General features: G+C 39.6%; 2 protein-coding genes and 1 pseudogene across 4 annotated transcripts in view; 2 read left to right on the top strand and 1 right to left on the bottom strand.

Moving 5' to 3' along the window:
• Positions 1–23,589, top strand: part of UBR1 (ubiquitin protein ligase E3 component n-recognin 1) — a 120,259-nt gene that overhangs the window by 85,448 nt on the left and 11,222 nt on the right. For 2 of the 3 annotated variants that reach the window (XM_040969904.1, XM_040969906.1), the window contains 9 exons: positions 3,309–3,402; positions 4,436–4,584; positions 5,205–5,260; positions 6,271–6,367; positions 9,638–9,705; positions 11,733–11,883; positions 18,996–19,083; positions 20,477–20,622; positions 22,702–22,810. In XM_040969904.1, the coding sequence (XP_040825838.1) occupies positions 3,309–3,402; positions 4,436–4,584; positions 5,205–5,260; positions 6,271–6,367; positions 9,638–9,705; positions 11,733–11,883; positions 18,996–19,083; positions 20,477–20,622; positions 22,702–22,810 (958 nt within the window). The remainder of the gene's footprint in view (positions 1–3,308; positions 3,403–4,435; positions 4,585–5,204; positions 5,261–6,270; positions 6,368–9,637; positions 9,706–11,732; positions 11,884–18,995; positions 19,084–20,476; positions 20,623–22,701; positions 22,811–23,589) is intronic. The other variant, XM_040969905.1, reaches the window with a different exon arrangement.
• LOC121149723 lies at positions 1,406–1,524 on the bottom strand (annotated as a pseudogene).
• Positions 15,733–16,135, top strand: LOC121149346 (60S ribosomal protein L34-like). The gene has a single exon (XM_040969907.1). The coding sequence runs from the start codon at positions 15,756–15,758 to the stop codon at positions 16,098–16,100; it is 345 nt and encodes a 114-aa protein (XP_040825841.1). The 5' UTR covers positions 15,733–15,755; the 3' UTR covers positions 16,101–16,135.

Genomic DNA, 23,589 nt, shown 5'->3' with positions numbered 1-23,589 from the left:
AACTAATTATAGTAAAGAGTGATTCACAAGTACAGATTTGTTGAATATGTGAAAATAGAATCTTTTAAAGCCATTATTATTACTAAGTTTGGCTTCAGTCATGTACAGGTAGAGATTAACCTGGAGTCAGACCATCTGATTTTGTATCTCTGATCTGGGGCAGGTGTTGTGTCACAGCAAGTTACACCACTGTTTGGGATGTCACCTTCCCATATAGGAGTACCAGTTCAAGTCCCAGCTGCACTACTGTTCTCATCCAGCTTTTTGCTAATGCATCCTTGCCATCCACGTGGGAAACTCCATCTGACCTTTATTTTTGGGGGATTTGTGAGGATTGAACCCACAGATGGAACCTGTGTGTCTCTCTTTCTTCCTTTCATCATACAGTATTTCAAATTGAGAAAATAAGAAAATTTAAATAAACAAACAGCAAAGAAATAAATCTTAGTTCTAAGACCCATAAAAAAAATCAGTCAGAGGGGCTGGTGTTGGCATGGCAGCTAAGACAATTGAGTCCCAGCTCTTCTCCCAGTTCCAGTATCCTATCAGTATCAGCCTGGAAGGAAGTCAGTAATGACTCAAGGAGTTAGGTACCTGAAAACCATGTCTGATACCTGACATTGAGCTCCAGGTTCCTGGCTTTAGTGTAGCGCAGCCCCAGGACCTACAGCTAATGAGGACTGAACCAGAATATGGGACTTATTTCAGTGTGTGTATAGGTCTGCTGCTCAAATGGATAATTTTTAAATTAAAAAAAATGATGTAGTCATGAAGTGATTACGATTTTTTTCCAACACCAGAAATATGAGGAGATAAGAGGTGGTGACGAGAGGTAGTAGCTATAGGTGTTGATAAATTGCCTCTAAATGTTTTTAAAATCACTAATTGGAGAAAAGAAATAGCCTACAGATTGCAAAGGAAGGATTAAAAATTAAGAATATAAGAGTTTATGGATATTATGAGGTTAGTACATAAGAAGGAAAACATAGTTAATGGATTTGGTTTATTTATTTTCATGCTATCTTGTTTAATGCATAAAGAGATTTAAAAGCACAGTAATAGTTGCCTCAGGTCAAGGTACATTGGGCAGAACAAATGTTTCAAGAGAGCTGCTCCTTGCTATCAGCGCCTAGGGATGGGGACAGTCATTAGATGCCACCTTGGTGATCCTTATGAAGGAAGAATGTTCTGAGGATGTTACTTGAGTGTTCTTGACAGTTTTGAGACATTGTCAGCTTTGTTGCACCAAGATTCAGAAAATTTTTCCAAGTTCTGTTGGCTGACCAAGTCCACCTTAGTGCATCCACAGACACAGACCTTTGCTGCATTTTGGCCAGGACAAGCTGCCCAACGTGGTATGCCCTCTGTCCTCTGACAAGGCATTTGAAGTTCTCTGCTGGACTAGATGAGCTGGCTATCATGTCCCCTGTGTGCATCTGAGCATGCTGCCAACTGCTCAGGCATTATCAAACTGATAAGAACAGATACTACACTTGATCTTAACCCAAAAGGCCGAGAAGCGATGCTCAGGCATTATCAATTGAGGAGACCCAGTCCCAGGACATGCAGTAGGTTGGATTTATTCTAAGAGTACAATGATACATTGAGAGTTTTTATATTAGCAAGTTAAACAGGAAAAATGACATAGTAATTGTAACTTTGTTTAAAAAGATTTATATGTTTTTATTGAAAAAGCAGATTTACAGAGGGAAGGAAATAGAAAAAAAATCTGTCCGATGGTTCCCTCCACAGATGGCTGCAGTAGCCATAGCTGAGCTGATCTGCAAGCAGGAGCTTCTTCTGGGTCTCCCACATAGATACATGATACTTAAGCTTTGGGTCGTCCTCTAATGCTTTCCCAGGCCACAGGTAGGAAGCTGAATGGGAAACGAGCACCCATATGGGATCTTGATGCATGTAAGGCAAATATTCAGCCACTGAGCCATCACAGAGAGCCCTCGTTGTAACATTTTTTAAAAAGATATTTTATAAAAGTCAAGGTCTATTCCTAATGAATTCCTAATAAACACACTTTCACAGAAAAAAGTCAGAATACCTAAAGATTATGAGAAGTGAATAAAACAAGTAGATTCAAAGAAAGCCAGAATGTAAAGAATTGAAGCCATAGGCAATGGATTTCTTGTTTTAAATTAAATTTTTTTCTTCTTTCTTTATTTCCTAGTGTTAACCCAACAGCTATCTGAGTTATAAAACTTTGTATAGGGCATAAACAACATAAAATTCAAGAGTGATGCTCTGTTTCCTGTTCAAAGAAAAAGAAGCCTAAAAGAGCCAGAGAATAGAATGAGAATCTCTCTGTTATTTTATTTCTTCTTTGGCTCTTTCCCAAGAGGTAGAGGTAAACTACCATGGTACCCATGGAGATACCCAAAATCTCAAGTGAAAATGAGCTTCTTTGACAAGGAGAACCTGCAAAAGGATTTAGACCTAGGCTACTTTTTTCAGATGTTTTAATATCTTTATTTTTCATATACTTTAAAGAAAGATAAATATACCCCCCCCAATCCACTGGTTTACTTCCCGAATGTGCCCATAGCAGAGGGGAGAAGAAAAGGAAACAGGAATGAGGAGAGAGAGAGGTTTTCCATCCATGGGTTCACTCCATATGTAACTGTAATAATCAGAACTGGACCATACTGAAGCCTGGAGCCATGAAATCATCCAGTTCTCTGACGAGGTGGCAGGGACCCAATCATTTGAGGCATCCTCTACTGCTTCCCAGGATGCATTAGTAGAAAGCTAGATTAGAATCAGAGTAACCAAGGCTAGACCAGCACTCCCAAGACCTGCCCCAGATCCTTCATTCTTGTTCTCGATACATGCTGCTGTGCTGAGAGGATACCTATGCAAGTCTAATTATTAAAAATGGAAATACAGAGGGGGATTTACTGATATGAGAAGACTATTAGGTGAAAAAGCAAGATGCAGAAGAATATATAATGTCTTTTTTTTAAAAAAAACCAATATAAGTGGTCTCAAAAATTTTATGGAAAATGTGTATTATACAAAAAAATGCAGATTTCAAGATTTTTTTTTATGCTTCATTTATTTTTTTTCAATTGCCCATGAACTTTTTGAAGTGTCCTCATGTGTGAACTATTTATATAGAAAACAGAAGGGTGTTAACTAAATGCTTTTTGTTTGTCTTGGTAGAGAAATTTCAAGTTCTCATTAATTGCTTATCAGCATTTTCTGACTTTTCTGAAGTAATCCTAAGTGATTTAAAAAATCTAGAAAAACAAAATCTCAAGATGATCCCATTCATGATTTTTTTTTCCTTCTATTAGGAGAAAACCCAATCATGCCTGTCTTGTTTGATCAAGGAATGGGAGATTCCACTTTTGAGTTCCATTCCATACTGAGTTTTGGAGTTCAGTCATCGTAAGTATCTAAGTAGTTCACAGAAGTTTGTGAATGGTGGTGGAAATAAAAGTGAGAAATATCCTTACTTTCTTCTTTTGTTCCTTTTATTTGTGAAATCGTTTATTTATTCCATTTTTTTAAAAAATCTTGTTCCCTACTTCCTGGAGTTTTATTTTTAATCATAAAGTTAATCTATGTTAGGGTAAATCAGACCTGTACATACCCATTTTGACCAACAAAAATGCCAATTCTGTTTGTTCCACCCTGCAAAAAGGCTAAAATTTAATTGATTTTTATTAGGATCACTTTTAACTTGCTCTGTGACTTTTTGAAAATCTCAGTTCGTATAGTAACAACCCTCATTAATTTCAACCCTCATAAAATTAAGACTGTGGCTGCCTTCTTTTTTCTTTTTTAAAAATATATTTGTTATGGGGCCAGAGTTGTGGCATGGCATGTAAAGCTATCGCCTATGATGATGACATTCCCAGCTTCTGGCTTTGGCCTGGCCCAGCCTTGGCTCTTGAGGCATCTGAGGAATGAATCCTCAGCTGGAGGATCTCTCTGTTGCTTCCTTTCTACACCTTAAAGAAAATACTTGTTACAAATAGAAGTTCCTAAAGCAGATGTTATCATCCCGAATACATAATATTACAGATAGACACAACACACCCACAGGCACACACACAGACACTTACTCACCCCGACGTGAAGCACCAAAGCCTGTCAAGTCAGATTGTTTGCTCTGAATTTTATTCCTTCTCTGTCTGTTCTATCCTAATCTGGACCTTTCCAGATGTGATAATTTGCTTCATCTGTACAAAGCATGAGGTTATTTGGCTCATTAATACTTTGCAAGATGTATTTCTGTACCTTTAGGAGACACAGTTCTGATTTTCCTGTTTTATTGAATAAATCATCAGAGTGATTTGGTAGAAAGCACTTCACTTATGTCAATGGAGTTTTTTATTTTTGTTGCTTTAGTATCTAGTTGAATGTCTCGGTAAGTGGCCCTCTTTCTAAATCATTATTTAAACCTTTTCATTTTTAGGGTTAAATATTCTACCAGCATCAAGGAAATGGTCGTTCTCTTTGCTACAACCATTTATAGAATTGGACTGAAAGTGCCTCCCAATGAGACAGATCCTCGCGTCCCCATGATGACCTGGAGCACGTGTGCTTTCACCATCCAAGCAATTGGTAAAGCATCTAAGAACACCTGTTTGAAGGCTTCGGTGAAACAGCACCATTAGTTGGCTAAAAATTGCTGCTTCTTGCTCTGATGGTCCAGAACAATTTGACTAATTTTGAAGACTGCTAGTATTTTACTTTTCTGAGATGGCCTGATGCCAGTTGGTCTAGAAATTTATTTTTTATTGATCTCTTTTTAACTATCATTATGACCATGTGGTGTTATAATGTAGTGGGTTATACCCCCATCTGCAATGACAACATCCAGTATGAGCTCCAGTTTGTGTCGCAGTGGAAGATGGCTGCAGTGCTTGAGCCCCTAGTTACCTATGTGGGAAACTTGGAAGAAACTCCTGTCTCCTGGCTTCAGGCTGGCTCTGTCCATTGTGGCTATTTGGATGGGGGGGCCAGGGGTTGATGGGGTGCAGCAGGAGGGGAGTGGTTGTGAGCATTAGATGAAAGACCTCTCTGTCTCTTTCTGTAACTCTACCTTTCAAATAAATAAAATAATTTTTTTTTAAAAAAGTACATCTAAAAATTTTTTTAAAAAGAACGTCTGATACAATCAATATGCTATACAATTTTAGGATTTAAGATTTATTATTTTTTTGCTTTCTTTATTCTTTGAGAAAACCTACTGGGAGACGAAGGAAAACCTCTGTTTGGGGCCCTTCAGAACAGGCAGGTATGTATATTTCAATGAGAGATAAATAACTCATGGGTTTCTTATTTTGTTTCAGTTTTTAGTAATTTCATAGTTTATCATTTTAAACAAAATCTTTACTCTTTTTCTATATAAATTAGCAAGATGCTGTAGAGCAGAAAGAGGAGCTCCTTTAGTCACATAGGAAACTGAAAGACCAGTGTCGCATGCTTTACAAAGTTTAGTCTCTGTGTTTAATTATATTTCCCATAGATTTCAGGTGATATTTAATATCCCCTTCCTTGTTTATTGCCAAATCAGAAGCTTGACATCTCCTCCACTTCCCACCCCTCATCCCTCCCACCACCCAGTACTAATTTTGCATCTTCAGATAACATTGAGTATTAATGCTGGCTTAGCTGTAGCTGATTCATCATACTAAAATCAAGAGGAAAACTAAGCCAAAACTTCTTGGTGGACAGATCCTGATACTGCTTCAGGACTGTATTTCTGCCTGCCCCAAGCTTCCTTATGTCGGTGACTCTAGAAAACGGTACTCAGGAAAGATGCTCAATTACTCTGTGAAAACGCAAGGACCACCCATCTAAGAGGCCCTTCCCTCCCTCTCCTGATGCTTGGTACAGGGGACTGACTGCTCACAGTGTGTTTTCCTGTAACTCTCATCCTGTCATTTGGGAAACAAATGATCTAGTTCAGTGGTTTTCTGCCATTTTAGAATTTCTAGAAATAGACTTTCACAGGCCTCAATAGAATAAATTAGGCCAGACTTTTAAAAAAAAATTAGACTCAAGAGAATTGAGTGTCTAACTGGGAATTGAAGTGATTATTGCCTTAGTATCTCTGTGTCATGGGAAAATCTATTAGAAATCTAGTAAGGTCCTGAAAACTTTGTCGGTGTTAGCATTATGACTTATTTGTAAGAAATGTTAAGTAAATAATGAGTGTGCAGCCTCTGCCAGATTTGAGTTAGTTTTGCTGTGAATGTTTTAAGTCTATCATCACTTTTTCTTTTTTCTTCTCTAATGATCTAGCATAATGGTCTGAAAGCATTGTTGCAGTTTGCAGTTGCACAGAGGATTACCTTTCCTCAAGTCCTGATACAGAAACATCTGGTTCGTCTTCTATCAGGTAGAATCTTCAAATGATTTTGTTCTTGTTTGGGTGCTTTCCCCCCCTGCATTTCTGACTAGTTGCTACATCAGGAAACAACAGACTGTACTAATTATGAATATTAACTAATCAAATGCTACTATCTAAAGCAGACTGACAAAATACAAATACTGTGCTAACATACTTGCAGTCTGATTTATTTGAGAGGCAGAGAGAGAGAGGGGGGAAACGAGCTGTCATTCGTTGCTTTAGTTCCCAAATAAATGCTTGCTACAACTGAACGGGGCCAGGCGAAAGCCAAGATTCAACAACTCAGTCCTAGGCCAAACACCTAACTCTGTCTAATTTTTTATGAGTTTTTTTTTTTTTTTACAAAAATATATTCATTATTTACCATGATTTTTGCTTCCCTTCCTCTTTTTCCCTCCTTTTTCTCGCCCCACTATTATTCCCCAGATTATCACAGTGGCAGAGTTCCTTAGTAACAATTACAAAATAAACTTTCTAATAGTTGCTGTGATAAAACTGTGAATGCCTGACACAAAAGATGATTGCTTGATGGGCTTTGTGCTTGTTCACATCTTTGTGTTTATTTGCAACTCATTATTCATAATTTCTAAGTCACTCTCACTGAGAGAGAAAAATAAATTCCTGAGCCACACACACACAAAAAATAACAAACTTTCTGCTCCTTAAATATTGTCATGATATGGTAGAAAATCTAGTCTCATAGTTGAATGGCTATATTTACATGTCTCAAAAAGGGACTCCTACTTTTATTCAGGAACAGAGATATGTACTGCAGTGTAACTTTACTGCCCAGTATGCTAGTATCCATTATACCATTCATCCATGAGAATATGTGTAAATACTTGATCACCTGTATCTGTTTATTTTGCAGTTTTCCTAAAGGCTGTCTTAATATCAGAGAGAACACACAATATTTGTTCTTTTGGGACTAGCTTATTTCACTAAGCATCATGGTCTCCAGTTGGGGCCATTTTGTTGTATTTGTTGTTTTTTTTTTTTTAAGATTTATTTATTTATTTATTTTCATTGGAAAGGCAGATATACAGAGAGGAGAGACAGAGAGGAAGATCTTCTGTCTGATGATTCACTCCACAAGTGAGCGCAATGGCCATGCTGATCCAAAGCCAGGAGCCTCTTCTGGGTCTCCCACGTGGGTGCAGGATCCCAAAGCTTTGGGCCGTCCTCGACTGCTTTCCCAGGCCACAGGCAGGGAGCTGGATGGGAAGCGGGACTGCCGGGATTAGAACCGGCGCCCATATGGGATCCCGGGCGTACAAGGCGAGGACCTCAACCATTGCGCTATTGTGCCGGGCCCTGTATTTGTTCTTGAATCAGAATAAACAAACACTGATATTCATGTATCTTAAGTGTGATTAGCAAAGGAAAAAATGGGGGCTGGTATGGTGGCATAGCACATTAATCCTCCACCTGCTAGCATCATGTACCAGCTGCACCACTTCCTGTCCAGCTCTGGGTTTGTGACCTGGGAGTGTAGTGGAGGGTGGCGCAAGGTCTTGGAACCCTGCATCACATGAGAGACCCAGCTTCAAATCAGCTCAGCTATGGCTGTTGCAGCCATTTGCGGAGTGAAGCAGTGAATGGAAAACCTCTCTGTGTCTCCTTCTGTCTCTGAAAATTATGCTTTTGAGTAAAAATAAGGGATTATAAAAAGGGAGGAGAAAAGGGAGGAAGAATGCCATGCATAGGTTATTCTAAGATATAATTAGTTTTGGGCCCAGCACAATGGCTCAGTGGCTGAAGTCTTTGTCTTATGAGCACCAGGATGCCATATGGGTACCTGTTTGTGTCCCAGCTGATCAGCTTCCCATTCAGCTCCCTGCTCGTTGCCTGGGAAAGCAGTAGAGTATGCCGTAAGGCCTTGAGACGCTGCAACCACGTGGGAGACCTGGTTCCTGGTTTTGGATCAGTTCTGCTCCGACCATTGTGGTTACTTAGGGAATGAAGCAACAGATGGAAGATCTTTCTCTCTGTTTCCCCTTCTTTGTAAATATGATTTTCCAGCGAAAAATAAATGAATCTCTAAAATACATATATATATATATATATATGTGTATATGTTTAAAATAGCTTTGTTAGTGTATAAACTAATAAAAATACCAGGTGTGCTAATCTGAGAATTCAGGCCCATGCGCTTTTATTTGAGAACCAGTTATAAACAGCTAGTTTTCTCAATCTAACAAACTAAAGATTTTTTTAAGATGTATTTATTTTTTATTGGAAAATTAGATTTACAGAAAGAAGAGGAGAGACAGAGAGAAAGATCTTCCATATACTGGTTCATTCCTCAAGCAGCCATAATGACAAGAGCTGAGCCGATCTGAAGCCAGGAGCTTCTTCTGAGTCTCCCACATGGGTGCAGGGTCCCAAGGCTTTGGGCTGTCCTCGTCTGCTTTCCCAGGCCACACACAGGAAGCTGGATGGGAAATGGGACTGCCAGTATTAGAACCGATGCCCTTATGGGATCCTGGCATGTTCAAGGCGAGGACTTCAGCCGCTAGGCCACCACACCGGGCTGTCCTTAGAATCATGATCAGGGGTTTGAAAATTAGTCTGAGGAGAGTCTTCTGATCTTTGTTTTATAAAATAACTGATTTACTGAAAAATTATTCATTCCCCCACACAAAACCATTCCTGTCTTTATGACTTCTTTATTTCACTTCCTTTCTGACCTCTAGATTGTTGCTTTTCCTTAGAGACTGACCAAATTATAAACTTAATAGCTTTGGAGCTGTCTGTATTTCCTCATGGTCATTCATCTTTATAATCCATTATCTAATTTTGCTCAGGAGAATTTTCTACAAATCCATTTTACCCATACTGCTTTGTGTGCTCTCGCTGCTGCCCTCTCAGGTGTAATCACATATCATGTATTCTAGAACATGTGAGAATATACAGTTGGGGGGGAAGTGATCCAGGGAACATTGTATAAAAGCAGCTCTTCCTCATTATTCAACACCTGTTTATTGAGTAATCACTGTTTCACTCAGCCTGGTTCATTTATCTCACCCTCTTGAGATCTCATCTTGTAACTGTAAATTGTGTACATGGTTTTAGGAACCTTTTCTCTATTTGTCTTTCGTTCCCATTCCCATATCTTAAAACTGTGATGTTCTAGTTTCTGTGTTTTAAAAGCATGTTATGTTTTTGTTTAGATGTTTCCTAGCTTTCATTTTAACTGCATTGCTGTCTTGTTGACTGAAGTACATTAACTTCTTTTTATTTTTATTTATTTTTTAGTTGTTCTTCCTAACCTAAAATCAGAAGATACACCATGTCTTCTATCTATAGATTTATTCCATGTTTTGGTAAGTGTTCACTACAATTTTTTTCAAGTTACTTAGGTTTGCAATTTTATGTGCTTTTCTCTTTCAAATTCATGCTCTGTTCATGAGAAGTAAAGTTTGCTCTCTTATGTCTTCTGTTGTCTTCTGTTTGTAAATAGAGACAGAGTAGATTGAGGCTATTAAAATCACTAAAAAATAATAGCATATTTACCTTGAGCTTTGTAACAATTCTTGTTGTACTTGTTTTTAATAGCTAATGTTTATATAAGCAAAATTTTCTGGGCCTGGTGGCATGGCCTAGTGGCTTAAGTCCTCGCCTTGAACGCCCTGGGATCCCATATGGGCGCCGGTTCTAATCCCGGCAGCTCCACTTCCCATCCAGCTCCCTGCTTGTGGCCTGGGAAAGCAATTGAGGACAGCCAGAGCTTTGGGACCCTGCACCCGTGCGGGATACTCGAAAGAAGTTCCTGGATCCTGGCTTCGGATCGGCATAGCATTGGCCGTTGCGCTCGCTTGTGGGGTGAATCATTTGACGGAAGATCTTTCTCTCTATCTCTCCTCCTCTCTGTATATCTGACTTTCCAATAAATAAATAAATCTTTAAAAAAAAAATAAGCAAACTTTTTCTAATCGAATATTATCCTTTCTCTAATCTACATTTTTTGAACTACATTTTCTTATTTATATTATAAGTAGTGAATGACTGTGAGCTTTCTTAAAATTTATTAATAAATTAATGTTAGGGTCTCCATGCATGCGTTTTGCCTTTCTCAAAAACCTATGAATAGGTGACAACTGTTTTGAAACCTACCTTGCTTTGTTTCTTTCCTTTCCTTTTCATTTTCTTTTTCCTTTCCTTTTCCTTCCTTCCTTCCTTCTTTTTTCCTTTTTTACGATTTATCCATGCACTTTTAAGATAACCAGAAAAAGAGAGAGAGTTCTGTCTACTCATTTACTCCCCAACTGATCACAACTGCTGTGAGTGTACCAGCCAGGAGCAAGGGACTTCATCTTATTCTGCTATGTGGCAGGAACCCAAGTGTTTGAATCGTCTTCTTCTGTTTTGCAATAACAAGGAGCTGAATTTGAAATGGAGTATCTCAGGCCTGGCGGCATGGCCTAGCGGCTAAAGTCCTCGCCTTGAATACACCAGGATCCCATATGGGCGCCGGTTCTAATCCCAGCAGCCCTACTTCCCATCCAGCTCTCTGCTTGTGGCCTGGGAAGGCAGTCGAGGATGGCCCAAAGCCTTGGGACCCTGGACCTGCGTGTGAGACCTGGAAGAATTTCCTGGTTCCCGGCTTCAGATCGGCACAGCACTGGCCTTTGTGGTCACTTAGGGAGTAAATTATCTGACAGAAGATTTTCCTCACTATCTCTCCTCCTCTCTGTATATCTGACTTTGTAATAAAAGTAAATAAATTAAAAAAAAAAAGGAAATGCAGTATCTCAGACTTAAGCTGGTAGTGATATGAGATGCCAGTGTCACAAGTAGCAGCTTAATACGCTGAACCACAACACTGGCTGGCCCTGGTTTGTAATTTCTTGTAGAACATTTCCATTCCTTCAAACTAAGTTCTGTTCAGAAAGGGTTAGTGGTATAGGGAATATGGAGTTTGTGACTGCATGGCCAACCATCATCTCCATCCTCATTACCCAGACCTTTAGAACCCAGTGGTTGTCAATCTTGTCGTTTGCAATTTTCTGGGAACTTTGAAGGCTATGGGTCACTAAGAGTGATTTAGTTGGAATAAGATGTGGTCATGTAATTTGAAGAACTCCCTGGTGACTGTAATGGTGAATTTTCTGAAGCACAGTTGAAACCACCACCTAGCCCCAAAATAAGTAGGCCCAGCAAGAGTAATTTGTTTGGTAATAACCTTTGTCTTCGATTCATGAATATGCTGATTGTCTATTGGATAACTAGTAAAAATATAATGGTTATTTAAAAACCCCATTGTGCAACATCTGGTACCCTTTACATTTAGCTATTAATTTGTGTTGGTCTTTTGCTATTACCCATGTTGATGTCCTTTTTTCTATCATAGGTAGGTGCTGTATTAGCATTTCCATCTCTCTATTGGGATGACACAGTTGATCTGCAACCTTCATCGATTAGTTCTTCGTACAACCACCTTTATCTCTTTCATTTGATCACCATGGCACACATGCTTCAGATACTTCTTACAATAGATACAGGTAAAACTTCTATGTGCATGTTGATCATGAATATTTAACCATGCTTTGTTGCCAAAATTAAGTGTATTTGTGGTAAACCATTTTATGCATGTCTGATTCTATTTTGTCTTTTGCAGAATAATTACTCATTTATTTCTTTATGTTTACTATTTAAACGGGGAAAGGTAGAATAAGCTCTGAAAGAAGTAATTAGCTGAAACCATTAGATTCCCTCACTAATTTGTAACCGCCTTTCAATTTGGACCTGCTTTTCCCGATTTGTTTATTTCTTTAATTCTGCAGTCTGAAGCTCTCTCCTACCTGAAGCTTATTCCAGCCTGGGAAATTTGATAAGCCTGTCTTATCAAAAACACAATTCTCTCTTTTTTGGAAGATTTATTTCTTTTTATTGGAAAGGTAGATTTACAGAGAGAAGGAGATACTGAGAGAAAAGATCTTCCGTCCACTTGTTCACTTTCCATCTGGCCACAATAGCCAGAGCTGACCCAATGCAAAGTGAGGAACCAGAGCTTCTTCTGGGTCTGCCACATGGGAGCAGGGTCCCAAGGCTTTGGGCCATCTTCTACTGCTTTCCTAGGCCAAAGGAAGGGAGTTGGAAGGGAAATGGAGTAGCTGGGATGCAAACCAATACCCTTATCAAATCCCATATCAAATCCCAGCACTTGCAAGGTGAGGACTTCAGCCGCTAGGCAACTGTGCCAGACTCAAAAGGAGCCATTCTTGATTCCTCAATAGTTTTTGTTTGTCTTTTAGTATTTGTTTTGTAGTTATTGTGGGTATATCTCGCTGTTTTTTGCCTTTCCCTATTCTTCCTCTTCTCTGCTACTGTATCACCAATGTGGGTTTTTTGGTGGTAATAAACACTCCAATTCAGACTCTCTGTTTTACTAAGTACATAAATGCTCATTGAATGTTTTTTTTATAACTGCTTATTTGAGGGTTATTGAGTAATATGGCATCATGAAATTATAGTATACTTGTCCTTCTAAAGTCTAGTCTTTAGAAAAGTCTTTAGAAAAGTCCTGATAGTATAGACAGTTTAGAAGATAAAGAGATAATCAGAATAAAAGATAGTAAAATGACATATGCATTTATCATTCCACTCATCAATTCCACTTTGAAGAATCTATCATAAAGCTTCATGTGAAAAAGCATTTGAGGGCCTGGCATAGTAGCCTAGTGACTAAATACTCACCTTGACATCCGGCAGGATCCCAAATGGGTAGTTGTTTGTATCCCAACTGCTCCAGTAGTCATCCAATTCTCTGTTTGTGGCCTGAGAAAGCAGTAGAGGATGGTCCAAAGCTTTGCGACTACCCCTCTACCTACATGGGAGAGCCAAAAGAAGCTCCTGGCTCTTGGTTTTGGATTGGTTCAGCTCCAGCCGTTACGGCCACTTGGGGAGTGAGCCAGTAGATGGAAGAAATTTTTCTCTGTATATCTGGCTTTCCAAATAAATAAAATAAAATAAATAAATACATAAATAAATAAAATCTTTTAAAGGAAGAGAAAGCATTTGAAATTATACAGTCACAATATTCATTATGGCATTGTTGAAGTATCAAAAAGTACCAGCATCTCAGCTAGTAATTGAGGACTGGATTGGTCTGTCCATACTGAAATACTATACAGGCAAAGGAATAAACAAGATCTTCTAATATGATGTCAGGATATATTGTTAAGTGAAAAAAGAATAATACAGAATACAGGTTATTATATAGCATTTATTACAAGGTGTTTCAGCAAAGTATATATATATAATATATATACTCACATAGATTCATATTTGTGTTTTATAAGGAAAAATTAGAAATGTAAACAGCCAAAGATAGTTGCCTATAAATAAGCTAAAGATACAAGGTTAGAGCAAAAATTTCAGTGAATAGCCTTTTGAAATAAAATTTTGATATTGGTACCCAATAAATATTTTCTTCCTCTTCCCCTCTCCTAGAAAAATGGGGAAGATTTAAAAAATTTGAAAAAACAGATGAGTCTGATTAATAAAAATACCAAGCATATCAAGAAAGTGATTGCTTTAAGTGACTTTAACCCACAGGATTTCAGGGCAGGGCTTGTGGCACAGTGCAGTATCCCATAGCAGAGTATCACTTGCAAGGTCTTACCACTCTGCTTATGATCCAGCCTTCTGCTAATGTGTCCTGGGAGGCAGCACACGGTGGCTCACATGTTTGGGCTGCTGTCACTCACCTAGGAGAACAGGACCGACTTCCAGGCCCGTGGTGTTTGCCTGGTCCAGCCCTGGCTTTTTGGAAGTGAGCCAGCAAATGAAAGATATCTCTCTAGCTTTTACTGTCTTTCTGCTTTTCCAATAGATGAAAAAGTTATCATTAAAAACAAAAGAATAAATAAAACATAATATATCAATGACATTTCCTTTGTAGAATGCGTTTTGACAAAGAATTACCGCCTCTAGATCATCGTAAATTGAAATCATTAATTTTTATTTATTTTCAAAGGCATTTTTGTTTTTGTTTTTTACTTGTAAGAGTGAGAGATCTTCCATACTCTGGTTCACTCACCAAATGGCTGCAATAACCAGAGCTGAACTGGTCCAAAGCCATGAGACAAGAGCTTCTTCCAAGTTTGCCACACAGGTCGGGGGTCCCAAGGCTTTGAGCCATTCTCTGCTACTTTTCCAGGCCACAAGCAGGAGTTAGATTGGGAAGTGGACCAGCCACGGCACAGATTGGCACTCATATGGAATAACAGTTCTGCAAAGGGAAGAATAGCCTGCAAAACAACCACTTCGGCCCCTAAATTGACATCGTTTTAGTGGTACTAGTATTAGTTAATAATTAGGGGATACACCCAGTAAGTAATGTGTTAATGTTACTTGGAATCAAGATTTTTGAATGTAAGAGGGAAGAGACTCAAAAGTAGAATCAGAAAAATTAGGTTAAAAACTCAGTAGTCTCTCCAACAAAGTTCCTACAAGGCATTTTGTGCATACTGACAAACTGATTGTAAAGTTTATACAGAGAAGAAAAATACCCAGAAGATCCAGCTGAGTACTGATGGAAAAGAACACAGTTGTAGGGCTGACACTACCCTACTGCACCGGCCAGCAGAGCCAGCGAGGGTCTGGGGATGAAGCACCGACAGGAGACCAGTGGTGGTGGAAGTCTCTCCAAAGCCTCCCTTTATTACTCCTTATATACTCTTTCCCCCAGGCCCTTTAATAGAACAATAGGATGCCAATGCGTCTGATTAGACCAGGGGCAAGCCCATTTCCTGTAGTGCTCAGCTTAAGGACTGCTAATCAACTCCTTAGCCCACAACACCCTACCTTAAGACTTCCTATAAAGCTATAATAATAATATGTGTTACTGGCAAAAAAAAAAAAAAAAGATGTTAGAACATAATAGAGAACCCGAAAGTGGATACATATAGATGTAGTTAACTCATCTATGACAAAGAAACAAAAGCAGTAAAATGGAGTAAGAAAACAGACAATTGAAAGTATATAAGGGCCCGGCGGCGTGGCCTAGTGGCTAAAGTCCTCACTTTGAACACGCCAGAATCCCATATGAGCGCCAGTTCTAATCCTGGCAGCTCCACTTCCCATCCAGCTCCCTGCTTGTGGCCTGGGAAAGCAGTTGAAGACAGCCCAAAGCCTTGGGACCCTGCACCCGTGAGGGAGACCTGGAAGAAGTTCCTGGCTCCTGGCTTCAGATTGGCATAGCACCGGCCGTTGCGCTCATTTAGGGAGTGACTCATCAGATGGAAGATCTTCCTCTCTGTCTCTCCTCCTCTCTGTATATCTGACTTTGTAATAAAATAAATAAATCTTTAAAAAAAAAAGTATATAAGATTTTGCTCTTCCGGGATGGTGCTTAGAGACACCCAGGGTGATGCAGTGCTTGACCTACTGCTGTAGGCTTTCCTACAATATAGCCTCCAACAAAACCAGACTGTCCCGAATTCCTGGGAACAGAATTGTCTACCTTTACACCAAGAAAGTTGGGAAGGCGCCAAAATCTGCATGTGGTATGTGCCCAAGCCAACTGCGAGGGGTTCGGGCTATGAGGCCTAAAGTTCTGATGAGGTTGTCCAAGAAGAAGAAACATGTCAGCAGGGCCTGTGGTGGCTCCATGTGTGCTAAATGTGTCCGTGACAGGATCAAGCGGACTTTCCTTATTGAGGAGCAGAAAATCGTCGTGAAAGTGTTGAAGGCACAGAGTCAGAAAGCTAAATAAAATCATGACACACTTTTTAAGTAATTAAAAGTTCAAAAGATTAAAAAAACAGTATGTAAGATTTTAAAGAATCTCTCACTAAAGAAGGTAGAAAAGATGCCTGTAATTATGTGTAAAGGTATCTAGCATCTATATGTCATTAGGTAACGGCATATTAAGATACCACTGCACACTTACTAGAATGGTCAGAAATCCAAAACACTTGAGGCCGGCACTTTGATGTAGTGGCTAAAGCAATTTGCCTGTGGTACTGCTATCCTTTATGGGTACTGGTGGGAGTCCTGGCTGCTGTACTTTGAACTAATTCCATAATACTTAAAACACTACCAAATGTTGGTGACAGTGGGAACAGTACCAACTCCTTGGGTGGGTGTTTGGCAAAGTACCTAGTGCAGACCCTGAGAGATAGCAGTGATGGCTCAAATGATCGGGTTCATACCATCCATGTGAGAAACCTGGGTTGAATTCCCACCTGCTGGCTACACTTCCCACCCTCACACGACCCCTAAGAAACCCTATTTTTTAAAACGAAAAAAAAAATAATTAGTAGTATTCATCTATAAGATAAAATTACTCAAGATAATTTTAGTTGTGACCTTTCAGATGAATTAATGCATAAGCAAAAGCTTTGCTAAAAGTTATTTTTAAAGCAAGAGAGCACTGCTAAAATATGCTGTAATCATCCCTCACACAAATCTACAAACAGGCATTTTAAAACAGAGGTATCTATTTCTTTGACAGGCAGAGTGATGGGGGAAAGGTGAATGGGTGGAGAAAGAGAGATCTTCCCTCTACTGGTCCACTTCCCAAATGCCACAACAGCTGTGGCTGGACCAGACTAACACCGGGAGCCAGGAATTCTATTCATATCTCCAGCATGCTTGTCAGGGACCCAGGTACTTGGATCATCAACCACTGCCTCCCTGACACGTTGGCAAGGAGCTGTATCCGAAGCATGAGTAGACAGGACTTGAACAAGGCACTGTAGAATGGGTTATGGGCATCCTTAGCCACTGCACCGCAAGACCTACCCCAACAGTGGGCTTTTTTATTTCCCCTTTCAATCAAAATTTAAGAGATAGAGGTGACCCATCTGTTGCTTTGCTCCTCCAGAGCCTGAATAGCTGAAGTTGGAGCCTATAGCCAGTAACTTAGTCCAGATCTCTCACATTGGTTGCAGGTATCCCACTACTTGAACTATTATCTGCTGCCTCCCAAGGTCTGCATGGGAATGGAACCAGACATTGAACCCAGGCACTCCCTTAAGGAATGTGGAATTTTTTTTTAAGATTTATTTATTTTTATTGGAAAGGCAGATTCATAGAAAGAAGGAGAGACAGAAAGATCTTCCAACCACTGGTTCACTCCCCAAGTAGTCGCAATTCCCAGAGCTGAGCTGATCCAAAACCAGGGGCCAGAAGCCTCCTCTGGGTCTCCCACATGGGCATAGAACCCCAAAGACCTGGGCCATCCACCGTTGCTCTTCCAAAGCCACACTCAGGGAGCTGGATGGGAAGCAGCTGAGATATGAACTGGTGCCTATATGGGATACTGGCATGAAGAGGGAAGGTTAGCCAGCCAATTGAGCTACTGTACTGGTCCCAAAATGTGGAAATTTTAACTAGCAACTACTAAGCCAAAGACTTGTCCCTCATCCTCTTTTGATAAAATAAAGTTCAGAGAACTTTAGTAGCTTACTCAGAGCCTCACTGTAAGTAGCAGAGTTCTATAAGGATACAGAAAGGTTTGAAATGTTCCTGAGTAAGGATAGGTCAGTGTAGGAAAATGACCTCTCAAGATTATTTACATGGGCCTGGCACAATGATTCCATTGGCTAATCTGCCTCTTTCAAGTGCTGCGTTCTCATTGGGTTACAGTTCATGCCCCAGCTGGTCCACTTCCCATCCAGCTTCCTGCTTGTGTCTGGGGAAGGAGTGGAGGATAGCCCAAAGCCTTGGAACCCTGTACCCACATAGGAAACCTGAAAGAAGTTCCTGGATCCTGGCTTTGAATCAACTCAGCTCAGCTCAACTCCAAACTTTGCGGCTAGTTGGGGAGTGAACCAGTGGATGAAAGATCTTACTCTGTTTCCTCTTCTTTCTGTAAATCTGACTTTTCAATAAAAAATAAGGAAATTTATAAAGAGAGGTTGTTTACATGGAGCTGTTAGTTTGAGGGTGAATGCAGAAGATAAAGACAGAATAACTTCTTTGTAGACATTGAATTTCCACTTGCTAATTAAGACTACAGGAATGAACCCAAAGCAGGTAGATCACTAATTTAGGAAGTAAAATTTTAAAAAGCAAAACAAAAGAAACAAAAAGATTTGTTTATTTGAAAGGCAGAATGACAGAGGAAGGGAGAAGGGAGGGGAAGAAAGGAGAGACAGAAAGATCTTCCATCTTCCAGTTCACTCCCCAAATGATTGCAACAGTCAGAGTTGGTTCAGGTAGAAGCCAGGTTCCCGTCTGGCTTGCCCACATGGGTGGCAGGGACCCGAGGTCATGGGCCATCAAGTGCATTAGCAAGGAGGTGGGTGGGAATTAGAACATGTAGCATTTCAACTAGTGCTGAGATGTGGGATGCTGGCATCACAAACAATGGCTTAACCTACTGTACCACAACACTAGTTGCTGGGAAATAAATTACAAACATCTTTGTGTTATGTCAGTCACTATTTGATAGCCATTATTAGGTGGTTCTGCTTTGTTTCTACAGCTAGTGTACAGATGAAGTTTACATACATTTTTAAATATTGAGAGGCAATTATTTAGATTGAGAACAAGGGAAAGAACTTTCTTTGAATCAACGTTATCTTGGAACCATGAAAATAAAGTATAATTTGTAAATTGCATAGTAAATTCACAAATCTACCTTGTGTCATTTCTTCCTCAGATCTCCCCCTAACTCAGGCTCAGGAAGACAGCGAAGAGGCTCGTTCTGCTTCATCTTTCTTTGCAGAGATTTCTCAGTATATAAGTGGGTGAGTAGTAGTCCATTAGTATACTCTGCTTCGGTATAACTGTGTTCAAAATTCTACTCCTGTTCAGTTGTTTTGCGGGGTACTGTGAATAAACATTTTAATTGCAGTTTTATAAAATAATTTAAAAGCTGTTTAGTATGTGATTTTGTTCCAGCATAGATTACAGGTTTTTATAAAAAATGACATTACTTTGATATAAAAGTATGTTGGGGTCCGGCACAGTGAGATGCAGGCTATTTCTGCCGCAATGTTGGCATCCCATATGGACGCTGGGTTCATGTCCCAGCTACTCCATTTCCAATCCAGCTCTCTCTAAGGCTTACAAAAACAGCAAAGGATGGCCCAGACCCACATGGGAGATCTGGAAGAAGCTCCAGGCTTTGGATTGCCTCAACTCTGGTCCTTTGCAGCCATGTAGGGAGTGAACCAATAGATGGAAGACCTCTTTTTGTCTCTCCTCTGTAAATGGACCTTTCAAATAAAAAAACATTTTTTTTTTAAAGAAAATGATATGTTAGAATACATTATCTAGTTGTTTATAATACCAGATGAGTTCACTATACCATTCTTCTTAAATTATTTTGAGAACACAGGCAAAAGATGGAATTTTAACATATGGCGATATTTAGAATTTACATAAATGTAGAAAGTAGGTTGTTCTTTTATAGCCACTCATGCAGTTAATATACTTGATTCACTTAAAAGGTTACATTTGCCTGTCACATTGAAGTTTTGCATTTTCGGATTCAACCAGCCACAGATCAAAAATATTGTTTCAAAATTGCATCTCTAATGAAATTTTTTTCTTGTCGTTATTTCCTAAGCAACACAGTATTAGAGACTAATAGCAGAATGTTTATATTATGTCTAGTATTACAAACAATGTAGAGATGATTTAAAGTATGCAGAAAGGGTTGGGCATTTGGTCTTATGATTACAATGCCAGTTATAACACTTGCATCTCACATCGGAATACCTGGGTTCCATCCTGTCCCCATTTCCTGATTCCAGCTACCTAGCAGTGTACAGCCTGGGAGGCAGCAGGTAATGACACCAGGAGTTGGGTCCCTGCCACTCTTGTGGGAGGTGAGACTGAGTTCTTGGCTTCTGCCTTCAGCCCAGTTTTGTCACAGGTGTTGCGGGCATTTAAGGAGTGAGCTAGTGGGTAGTGGATGAGAGAGCTATCGCTCTATTTATCTTTGTATTTGTCTACCTCTGCCTCTCAATTTTTTTTATTATTAAGAGATTTAAACTCTAATGTTATTAACTACTTAAGTGTTTTGTTCTATGCATTTAAAAATTAAATGGATAAATGGTTAACTGTGATTTTGAAAGAGGATTTCGTTAAAAATCTAGGATTTTAGACTGACAAGTGTTCTGTTCTATTCTGAAATTCAAGTCTCAGCTGCGCTGGCTGTGGTATCCCTGGCTGGTATCTGTGGGTCTCCTTGAAGAATGGCATCACCCCTTACCTTCGCTGTGCTGCATTGTTTTTCCACTACTTACTTGGGGTGACTCCACCTGAAGAACTGCTTAACAGTAAGTAGGAAAATAAAGTCACAAAGCAGAAAATGGAAGATGTTCTTTTCCTAAACTTCAAGCTCCAAAACACACACTAAAGCAGGCAAAACTACTTCTCCATTTCCCACATAGTTCATCTGTGCTCATTTCAAACTTGTGGGCAACTGCCCTGGTAGAAGTTAGTGAGGCCAAAAGCCAGATACACCTCATGTTCAGCAAGACCTACTCTTCGCTATTCATGTGCTTGAGTTTTAAAGTGTCTGCCTGCAGGATAGAACTAATAGGACGATAAGAACTGGAAATATTTTTTGCCTCTAGAGAATGGCATTGTTTAGCTGAAGTAAGGAGTACACTTGATTGTATATTTCATTATTTGAAATTCAACATATGACTGTTAAAGAATTAAAATACTACTGGGAGATATCTGTGGTAATCAACCTAGGCCACATACAGTTAAACAACAGAGTCATTTTCTTTATTACTTATTCACTTCTAAGTCCAAAGCTAAGTAGAGAAGGCTAAAAATCAGAATGTTTGTATGATTTTGAAAGTCATCAAAATTGTCAGATTCTTGTTTTTTGAAAATAAACTGAGATCACGTTTACTGTCAACTTCTTTATCTAGAGCTCAGTTGATTGGGACTTACCTGATCCAGGGTTGTCTTGAATCTATACAGAATAGGATAATAATGATAATAATAATAATAGTAAGGCCTGGTGCGATAGCCTAGTGGCTGAAGTCCTCACCTTGCACGTGTCAGGATCCCATATCGGTGTCCATTCATGTGTCCCAGATACTCCACTTTGTATCTAGCTCCCTGCTTGTGGCCTGGGAAAGTAGTAGAGGATGTGTCCAAAGCCTTGGGACACCCCACCTGCTTGGGAGATCCAGAAAAAGCTCATAACTCCAGGCTTTGGATTGACACAGTTCCAGTCATTGTGGCCACTTAGGGAGTGAGCCAGCAGGTGGAAGATCTTTGTCTCTCCCTCTCTTTCTGTATATCTGCCTTTCCAATAAAAATAAATCTTTAAAATGATAATAATAATAATAACTCCATAGGATGCTACTATCTTACTGACTGGTACAGATCTGATATTGGCACATCCACAAAACTCTTGTTTATTCATTTCCTAGATGGTATACTGTGGCAGTGAATGTCTTCCAAATATAAGTAAACAGAAAAGTTTCTATACTGTAGGTGAAGTGGTGAAAAATGCTACAAAGAGCAGTAGAGCAGAACATGTGAATAGAGAGTGCTGGAGAATAGGGAACTCTTTGGCATGTAGTCATGGAAGGCTTCTATGTGAGGAGACATTCAACAGAGAGCTGCACAAATAAGGTCATGCTGCACAGGCAGTTGGCAGAAGAGTATTTCTAAAAGGAAGGAATAGTAAATACAATAGCATAATTTGGCATAAGTAAAGAAGAGTGAACGGCCCATGCCTTGGAATAGTATCTCCACCTCTAGGGTTAGCATCCCATATAGGCATCAGTTCATGTTCCGGCTGCTATACTTCTGATCCAGCTCCCTGCTTGTGGCTTGGGGAGCAGCACAGGATTGCCTAAGTCCTTGGCCCCTGTACCCATGTGGAAGACCCAGAGGGGCTTCTGGCTCCCTGCCTCAGATCTGCTCAGCTCTTACCACTGGAGCTATTTGGGAGTAAAGCAACTGATGGAAGCTCTCTCTCTCTATTTCTGTCTCTCCTCTCTGTAACTGTCTTTCAATTAAAAATAAGATAAATCTTTTAAAAAAAGAAATATAACAGTGAAGACATGAAGTGGCTAAAACCTAATGAACAGACAGAAGAAGAAAGCAGGTGGTTGATCCTGGAGGCAATCAAATGCAGCTCACTTAGGGTAACGCATTTTACACTAAATGTGGTGGTTAGACATGGCAGTCATCTCATCAGGAGAGTGAATCAACCAGATTTGTCTTCCAGAAGGATCTCTGTGGCTTGTTTTCCTCCCACAATTTTATCAAGTACCAACTGTAGTTTCTTTATATAGGATAGCAAGCATAACAATGAAACAATTCTATTGACATATTGACCAGGTAGAATAGTATGCTTACTGAATATATTTTTCTTTCTCTTACAGATTCTGCAGAAGAAGAATACACTGCACTCTGTAATTATCTGTCTTTACCCACAAATTTGTTCCTACTTTTCCAAGAATACTGGGATACTATAAGGCCTTTGCTGCAGAGGTACTATGGGGGCAAAATATGTCATTGTTGGGCTCCTATCTTGTTTGAAAAGTCTAAGTTAACAATTCTTTTCTAAGATGTTAGGATTACTGGCATTATTTAAAGGGATAGCCAAAGTAGAGGAGAATCCTAATTTGCATACTTCAGGTTAGGAGAGGGGAAGACTGGCAGCAGTAAGCAGTTGCTGCTTGTCTACCATGGAAAGCATACAAGCGTTTCTCATATTTCATTCCAGCTTTAAGTCAGAGGTCGGGGAGGAGGCCTGTGACTAGCTGATATAAATCGCAGTTCAGTATCAAAATCACCCAGTGGGATCTCATTTGGCAGCATACATCTTAGGCAGGTAATTGGGGATAAGGGAGAAGTCATTTGGCAGATGAAGGATGTAGCAGTGAAATTTCCCAGAGGAAAGTTTGTCTTTTCAGAAGAATTTTCCCTGTTTCTCACTGGCCTTCTTATTCAGTAGTGTTAAGTCTCCTAACCTCCAGCCTCCCAATCCTGTTTCCCTGTATAATTTTCCATCAGTTCTATAATCACTTTCCACTGTTACTCTTGCTTTATGTCCCTCATGGTTCTGTTTAGTCTCCTTGTTTTTCTCATTTTTCTTTAATCCATGTTCATTTTTTCGATACCACAGACAGGACTTGTGGCAGCCTCTTTCTCCTGTCATCCTTCTTATCTCTTAGCTTTTTTTCTTTGCCTCCTTTACTTCTCATGTGGTATTCTGAGTTCTAGTATTACCCAAATGAATTATTAAAAAATCAACATTGTGTGTTCTG

The sequence above is a fragment of the Ochotona curzoniae genome, unplaced genomic scaffold (assembly GCF_017591425.1).
Source record: "Ochotona curzoniae isolate NIBS_2020 unplaced genomic scaffold, NIBS_Ocur_1.0 scaffold_4701, whole genome shotgun sequence".
NCBI classification, from domain to species: Eukaryota; Metazoa; Chordata; class Mammalia; order Lagomorpha; family Ochotonidae; genus Ochotona; species Ochotona curzoniae.
Note: the sequence above shows the minus strand (reverse complement) of the source record. Positions and strands in the feature narration are given on the sequence as shown.

Bases quoted from the DNA above. Each gene is read 5' to 3' on its own strand.
- LOC121149346 (XM_040969907.1), top strand. From the start codon at position 15,756: ATGCAGTGCTTGACCTACTGCTGTAGGCTTTCCTACAATATAGCCTCC.